General features: G+C 57.1%; 2 protein-coding genes across 3 annotated transcripts in view; one reads left to right on the forward strand and one right to left on the reverse strand.

Annotated features, from left to right (window-relative positions):
* The window catches only part of LOC102011167 (glycosyltransferase-like protein LARGE1), a gene marked incomplete at both ends in the record, with an annotated part of 50859 nt that extends 42795 nt beyond the window's left edge, over window positions 1-8064 (reverse strand). The window contains 1 exon segment of the mRNA XM_005415053.2: window positions 7960-8064. Coding sequence (XP_005415110.2) covers window positions 7960-8064 — 105 coding nt within the window.
* On the forward strand, window positions 7-2527 carry LOC102010856. Of its 2 annotated transcripts, none has more exons than XR_001232591.1 (2): window positions 7-1128; window positions 1320-2527. XR_001232591.1 is itself a non-coding variant. In XM_005415052.2 (2 exons), the coding sequence occupies exons 1-2, from the start codon at window positions 889-891 to the stop codon at window positions 2209-2211; spliced, it is 801 nt and encodes a 266-aa protein (XP_005415109.1). In that variant the 5' UTR covers window positions 7-888; the 3' UTR covers window positions 2212-2527. The 2 variants fall into 2 exon arrangements, 1 of the variants encoding a protein (XP_005415109.1); XM_005415052.2 differs by having other exon boundaries at window positions 1651-2527.
* Window positions 8065-8212: the final 148 nt, after the last annotated feature.

The raw sequence follows: 8212 nt of genomic DNA on the forward strand, positions 1-8212 counted from the left end.
GGCAGAGGCAGCAGTCCCAGACAGCCCCATGGTGCCCAGGCAGAGCCCCGGGGCTTTAGGCCAGCTCCTGAGAATGACCACAATTGTCTGAAAAGCAGGAGGCTCCCTGGAAGACCCGGCACATTGCTGGCACCCGCTTGCCTCTCCCTCCTGGTCTGGTGCCTCCCTGCACAGGTAACATCTCAATTCACCCACCAAAGGCGTGAGAAGCGTGGACAGCTGGGATCCTGACCGGTGGAACAAGGGAGGCTGCTGAGAGGACAGGCGTTCCCTGCAGTGTCACACGTGGACAAAGGAGCCTGGACAGAGGGCATGGCCCCGCGTCCTTTCCCACGCATTTGGCCCAGGCTCAGAGCAAGCCAGATGCCAGAGCACCAGCCGGGTGGGCAGAGTGCATGGCCTGCTCCTTTGCCTTTCACTTCCTGCATGCCAGGCTCCTGGTGCTACAGCGCAGACCCTCCACATGTCCTGGGGCAGCACCCCCTCTGCCCTCTGTGCCCCTGGGGGACTCAGCCCCCGGGAGTGAACTGGGCTCCTGCAGATGCAGCAGCCTGGAGAACCCAGGGCGGAGGGGGTGTCTCCGTCTGTCCCTGACTTGTGTTCCTAGCCTCTTCCCTCTGTCCTGCGGTAGATGATCCATCCCCTCCCCCATTCCCATTCTGAACCCTGAGCCCCAGGAGATCAGAGTGTGACCATAATTGGAGACAGGGTCTTTAAAGCAGTGACTGGGTTGGATCAGGTCTTCAGGGGGTCCTACCCAGTCTGACTGGGCGACACAGACACACAGAGGGTGACCTTGCACCTTGCAAGGACACAGGGAGAAGGTGCCGCCTATGAGCCCAGACACCAAACCCGCCTGCTCCTTGGCCTTGGCCTTCCAGCCTCGGAATGGTGCGAAACACACTTCCATTTCCGTGCGGAAGTCACCAGGCTGCTGCTGTGTCCTCCGGCCCTCAGGAGGTAGCAGACCTGCTTCCTTGCCTGGAGCCGGCGGCAGCTGTCCGTCTGTTCCTCTTGGGTGCCTGGCATCCCCGCAGCTCCAGCCCCACGACCGATGCCCTCACTGCGTGGTGTGACCCAGCCTCACCTCTGTCTCAATGGGACCCCAACGCCACCTCTGCTGTTTCAGTGAGTCATCTGACGTTTTTAAATCCCCAAACTGGGATGTCTTACTTTACCCAGACAGCAGGAAAAATAGGGCAGCAGGGTCCTAGGAAAGGGGCAGGGAGACGGTGGTGTGGCGGGGCTCAGGACTTGCCCTGCCGGTGACCCGGTGACCGGCAGTACTGCGAACCCAGCCGTGACCCTCCCGTCTTCAGGGACACGGTGTGAGCACGCTGTGGGGAAGGGCCAGGCCGCCAGCCAGGGACCGTGGGACAGGGCGCCGGACAGCAGCCGGCCCCTGACTGACAGAGGAGCAAACACAGATGTGCGGCTCGTGCCCGAGGTCAGGAGCTCATGTCCCAGCAGGGTTTGGATGCAAATACGAGCTCCCGAGTCTTCTCTCGGTGCTTCCTATGGCGCCTGTGACTGGCTCCAGGTGTTCTCCTCGCCCGCGTTTTGGGTGACGGGGTGGACGCGGGGTGCCGTGGAGGAGGCCTCCTCCTGAGAGCGGCACTGGCCCCGTAACTGACAGCTGTGCCCTTTTAGGGGTCCGGATGTGAGAACCCTGCTCCACTCAGGCCGCGCACAGGCCAGCACCTCGCGGAGCCCCAGAGAGGGCGGAGCTTGCCAAGGCCGGAACAGTGCCCTGCGCCCCTTCCTCTGGGGCACGGCTCACGGCCTCCTGCTGCCGGTCCTTCCTGGGGGCCTGCGCTCCTGTCCATCATTAACGACGCTGAAATTCGAATTTCATGTAACTTTACTCTGCTGCAAATAGATGCTCTTAAAGATTTCTCTTCTCAGCTAAGACTGGAAAAACCTTTCTCAGCTCCAGGACAGACGGCAACGGGCAGGGGCGGAGTCGGGCTGTGTCCACCCCGCTGCGGGCAGTTAAAACAGTCATCAGGAAGATGGCAGTGGGGAGCGATTAACGAGATGAAACAGATGTGTCCTTGGTGGTTTTCCTGGCCGCTCCGAGTGGACCTGAGCTGTGGACAGCACAGCGTCGTTCTGGGGAAGGGGCTGGAAAAACCTTCGGAGATGCGTACCCGGGCCATCAACCCCTCCCAAGCACTGGCGGCCCAAGAAGAGACTGGAAAGCGGGCATAAGGCCCAGCGGCGCTGTCCTCCATGGGCTCCGCTCACTGGCGAAGTCAGTTAACCCATGTGGCTTCCACCAGCTCCCCCAAAATGGGGGTCACAGGTGCTGATCCACAGGAAGGCATGCGCCAAATCTGAGATTGGCCCTGTGAGCTGGAGACACCAGGTGCCTCTTCCCATCATAAATAAAACACCTGCACGGCAGCCAGGCGCTGAGTGGACGCCAGGAGATTTCCCATGGTGGAAAGACCTAGCTTTAGGGTCCCACCCTTCCTTCTTACCTCCCACTGCAACCTGAGCCGCACACAGGTCTGGTGTTGGGTCACAGCCCGTCAGCTCCCGGGGTGCCGAGGCAAGGACCTGCGCGAGTGACAGAGAAACCCCGGACCCCGCACGGGTCAGCAGAGGAGCAGAGACATCTTCAGGCGTGGCCACCCCTCTCCTGACCCCTGGGCTAGTTCAACCCGCTTAGCCTGGTGCGGAAGTGCCAGGGCCAGGGCCATGGCATCACCACCGCAGGAGGAGCTGACTTGTCTCATGTGGCCACGGGCCGAGACCATGAACCCCAACGGAAAGGGCTGAGGCTGGCTTCTAGTATGCAGCGGATGATCTGAAGACGCAGGGTCCTCCGCACACACAGGGTGCGCACCCAGCACAGAGAGCAAACACGCGTGCATGTAAGTGCAAGAGGTGAGAACCGCACACGTGTCCCTACACGCACACACACAAAACTCATTTCAAAATGCTTTACTTTAAAATACTGCCTCGGGCTGGGGATATAGCTCAGTGGCACAGCGCCAGGCAAAGCGCAAGGTCGTGAGTTCAATTCCCAGCATCAAAAAAAAAAAAGCCTCTATTTTTTAACTACCTGACACTTTTGGCAGTTTCTGCTCTACCAGCATTTAAAGTTTCTCAGCTTTGATACAGTGATGTTATTCCACAGAGTCTACTGTTTATCCGTACTTGCTGGAAAAACAAGAATAAGAAGGATGTTTATGTCTGGAATCACCTGTAACTGGGGACTTAGGATCAACTAAAATAACAGTTAATAGGAAATGAAATAATTATAGTACATCTATCAAATGGAAAAGTCATGCAATTCTTAAGAAAAGAAAATATACCTGTGTATACTAATTCAGAAGGATACCCAGTATATTTCATTTTACACAGAGCATAAAACAGTTCAGAAAAAGATGCAAGCACAGAGAGAAGTAGATGATTGTGTGAGTGGAAAGCAGAAAGTCAGGAATGAACTGCAAACTGCTGGCAGTGCTCAGGGAGACTGTGTGTGCGCATGTGTGTATGCGTGTGTGCGTGTGGGGATGGGATTCCACACATGAGGACACTGCTGTGCTGTGCGAATCAGTAGCCAGTAACCGGCTCCCCTGAAAGACACAAACCTTGACTTCGTATTGTTTGCCAGTCTCTGTGGGGTGAACACTCCCCCTGCAGTATCAAGCTACCCACACAACCCATGGAGCCCAGGGAAGCGGAGTGCAGCCTCACGCCCTCAGTACCCTGCCACGCAGACACACACGGCCGTGGAATCCACTGCAACAGCACAGGGAGCAGGGGTGTGGGAGGAATGAGCGCTGAGTATTTATAAAGTCTAATTGTGTTAGCACACCGACAGAAAACACTGCTCCCCACGGTGGCCACCCTGTCCCTTACACAAGGTGAGATATACTACTGCATGCTGCCACTTACACAGTGTGGAAACACTAGTTTTAAAATAATTCATCACCTTGCAATGCACACAATTTGCTTTTTATTTTTGGTACCGGGAATCAAACTCAGGACCTTGCGCTTTCCATGCAGACGTTTGTGCCGCTGAGCTGTATCCCTGGCCCCATTTGTTTTTTAATAGTGACTGTGCTTAACAACTGGATCCCATATTTCCTGGAAATTTATTGGGCTTAACTTAATAGGATTTCACTTGCAGGTGGAAGGGGTGGAGCCAGAGCCCTGGAACATCTTAAGTCTGAAAATCTCTGGAAAGATGCTGTCCTTTTCACTAATGTAGAGTCGGGATCTGGCAGCTCCACTGACACCAAGCAGTCTGCAGGGGAGGTTGGAAGCCGCTAGAGTCCTCTTTCTGAAGGGCCTGCTGCGCGCCACATTCTGAGAGAGGCTACCGTTCAGCTGACGCCTTCCTGTGCCGCACACGGAGTTTAAACGCATGTATTTTGCACACTCAATGTGCAATGGCCCTGCTTGTCCCCAACACACTGCCACAGGCCTTGTGCCCCGGGCTGTGTGAGACGGCTCCCAGCCTTGTGCACACGGGGCGGAGCGAGCGTGCTGACAGCCCGCTGGAGTCTCTGCTGTCACAGGGCAGGGCCACTGTAAGGAAGGGCGCCCACGGGAAGCTCTCCGCAGGATGGGAAGGAGACTCAGGCCTGCGGCTTCGGGCCACTGGGAAGGGTGGCCGTGCCCACGCTTCAGCCTGCGGGAGGGCGATGGGCACCAGCCATCTTCTCAGGGCTGTGGTGTAATCAGCAGCTCCCCCAGCCCTGATGGAGGCTCTCACCTGGCTGCCCTCTGAGGAGGGGCTTCCTCACGCTCCTCTGCTCGCCACTCTAAGCACCTGGGTGGCTCCTGGACTTTGTTAGAAAATGCTGGTGCAGGGGCATGGCTGCAGCCTGGTGTTCAGCTCTGAATCCCCGTCCTGTGAGGCTCACGGCTCAGGAAATTTCTTCTGGGAATGGGCAAACTCTGCCCTTCTGGGTTATAATATTTTTGAAGGAAGGCTCCTGGTATCTGTCCTCTAAAATAAAATCTTTTCCTACCTTAACCTCACCAGAATAATAGCTATTTAGCAACAAGTACTAAATAATGAGCTACATTACGAATGAATGCATGCATGCATGAATGAATGAACTACGTTTAAACCTAGTCTGTCTGGATGCAGTTGCTACAGACAGAATCATCGTGATATTCTTTCAGAGCATGAGGAGCTCTCCATTCTTTTTTTTTTTTTTTTTAAGGTCTCACTGTGTAATTCAGGCTGGTCTTGAACTTACTATGTAGCCCAGGCTGGACCTGAACTCACAGCGATCCTCCTGTCTCAGCCTCTAGAGAGCTGGGATTACAGGTGTGCACCACCACGTCTGTCTGGACAGAGGCAGCAGTGGGACCGGGGCGCTCCCGCACCTCTGCAGATCCCTCCAGAGCTCCCGGCTGCAGCTCTCAGGCAAGTTGTCCACAGGTTTCTCCTGAATCCCTGCCATGGAATTCACCGTCCTGTGCGACACTACCCCATCGCTCTGCACGTCTGCGGGTCAGAGCCTGTCCCCCACAGAGTGTGCCAGTCCCCGATGGCCTGATCTTGCAGTTCTGTGGGTGAGGCTTCCCGCAGAGACTCCCTGCTCCTGAGGGCCAGATCTCCATCTGCCCATCTTGGCCTAATGTGGGGCCCAAGAGGAGCAGGACACGTTCTATGTTCTAAGTTGTTTTTAAAGCACCTCCTCCAAGGAATATGATGCTGCCCTCGCAGAAGGAATAGCTTTTCCTTGGGTGACCATGGGGTGTGAACTTGAACTCCCGCCTCCCCCCCAGCCTGCCACCCTCACTCACCCCATCTTTCCTGCTTTGAGCCCTCCTCCCTTCCTCTCCTTCCCTGGCCTCTGTTTTTCCCGATATTCGCCCATCAATCAGCTCTGGGCTGCAGTGGGTTGAATAGCCTGTCAATGAGCCTTAATGAGCCTGTCAGCATCCCCCATTGTTCTAAGTCCGGCTGACAGCGGAGGCCGGGGGAGTGACAGCTTCCAGCACCGGGAGGTGAGGTGTGGACACTGTGTCCGGAGTGGACGTCCTGTGTAGGCACAAGGAGGTGCCTCAAGGCCACCGAAGCTGCCCATAGCTTCTGCCAGCTGCAGCTCTGCTAAGGTGAAAGGCGGATGGAGCAGCTCGGGAGGGAGGGAGGGAGGCAGGCAAGGACAGCTCTCTGGGACTCACTCTGGGGACCCCTGGCTCTGTGAAAGCACACTGGGAAAGAAAAACAAAAGAGAAAACACGGGAGCCTCACTGGATCGTTTAAGGGCAAAGGCCACTCCACAAGTCAATGCCCGGAAGAACATCAGTGGCGAGAGGCTCGTGCTTAGCAGGTGCTTTTGACAAATGTGTTGGATCTGCTCTCCCTGCAGACCACCGTGAGCAGGACGGGAAACGAAAGCTACCGCCGGGCTCCTGAAGGGCTCTGGTTGTGGGGACCTGCTGCCACACCCCACAGTCAGCTTCCAGCAGGAAGCGGGGTAAGAGCAGAGTCGGGGCTCCGAGGTAGACAGCACCCCCAGCTCAAGAAGCTCATGCTTCCCCGGGATGCTCAAGGTGAGACACAGCTGGGAAGCTCACCATGAACTACAACAGGTGGTTTTTCCTAAAATAATACAAAAAGGTAACATTTTTCTGGTAGTGGAAGAGATGGCCTGCTTCATGGGTTTGCGAGGGTCACTGGAGGTTGATCTTGCCCAGCACAGGGCATGGTGCCCGGTGACACCCGCTGGATGTGGGCACCACCCCATGACTGCAGGGCTGCCTGCTTCCCTCCCTGTCAACAGGACCTGAGACCTGCCCTGCTCACCCCTGCCTCACCCGGGCTCTCTGCGGCCCCCAGGCTCCAGGCCAAGGGGAGTCTGCAGTCTCCACGAGGATGGGACCCCTACCTCTGTCAGTGGGAGCACTGTTCCCTCCCAGGGTGGTATCACACAGGCTCCCTGCTGCCATGGCCAGCTGTGCAGGACACGGTGCTGGGCTTCCTTCCCTTGACCTCATCTGACCCTCTGCGAACGCTCCTGCCCAGCAGCGTGGCTGTGGCCTCCTTCCTGTGCCTTGGGATGCGGTGCTTGCACCTGACCTCTCTGGGCACTGACCGCCAGCTCCCAGCATTGGCTCCTCTGGGTTCTTCCCACCAGGCCCCAGGATTGGCTTTCACAGCCTCTTAGTGGTGCTGTCCTGGGCGCTGGCCCCAGCCCAGGCCCTGCCCTTTCTTGGCCTCTCCATTTCTCCCAGGCCCCAGGTTCAAATCCTAAGGCCCTGGTCTGCTTCCCTGGAGAACAGAGCTCCCCCAAAGCGGTAATGAGGCTGCAAGGGGAGGCGAGAGGATCCAGAGGCCTCGGAAGACAGAGGGGCAGGAGCGCAGCCTGCAGAGGGCAGAGTCGCATGTTCAGTGGCCGCTCAAGGTGAGGTGCGGCCACGAGACAGCCCACGAGACAGCCTTTGCACAGAGCGGTTGAAACAGAGACGGAAATGAAAGAGCAGGGGTCACAGCAAGGCGCAAAGAGTATCTGGCTTCAGACACGGGGTGTCTGCGGGCCCCGGTGTCAGAAGGGTCAACTTCCCAATGTGTCTGTCCGTTCTCCCACCACCCTGTTTGAGGGCGGAAGTCACACGGTCACATGACTTGCGTTAGCCAATGAAGAAGGGGCAGGGAATTTAAGAGCCTTGTGAACCCCGCTGTGTGGCCAGCTGCTCCGGACTTACATGCGAGAGTAGCCTTGACCCCGACAGACCCGGCGCACACAGGAGCGGGGCTAAGGAGAGTCACTGCTGCTACATGAGACGGCAGAAGTGCTGTGGCCGTTTTGCTGGTTGTGTAACCCATGTCAACAGTCAAGGATGCCACAGGCCAAATGGACTAGAGCTCCAGCTGCCAGGCTAGAAAAGGGCCGGAAGCCGCCACCGCCTCCTCCCCTGGGAAGGGGATTGTGGCCCTGTCACCATGCGAGCCCTCCTGCCCCCCAGCACCCCTGGATTTACCTGTGTTGTAGCCCCTTCCCAGCGCCGGCCACGGGCGGTGATTCTTCCACAGGTTCCCGAGGTACCAGTCACTCTGATTCTCCACCAGGCCCAGGACCTGCTGCCCTGTGAAGTGCAGAGAATGCAGTCTTAGAAGAGGCAGCCATGGTAACCGGATCAATACAGGCAACAGCACCCAGGTCTCCATACTAAGTGCCCGGTTCAGACCCCTGTGTAACCTGCGGAAAGCCTGGAATGACCTAACTCATTCCTC

Source organism: Chinchilla lanigera, unplaced genomic scaffold (assembly GCF_000276665.1).
Source record: "Chinchilla lanigera isolate Chin_1 unplaced genomic scaffold, ChiLan1.0 scaffold00249, whole genome shotgun sequence".
In the NCBI taxonomy this organism is placed as follows: Eukaryota; Metazoa; Chordata; class Mammalia; order Rodentia; family Chinchillidae; genus Chinchilla; species Chinchilla lanigera.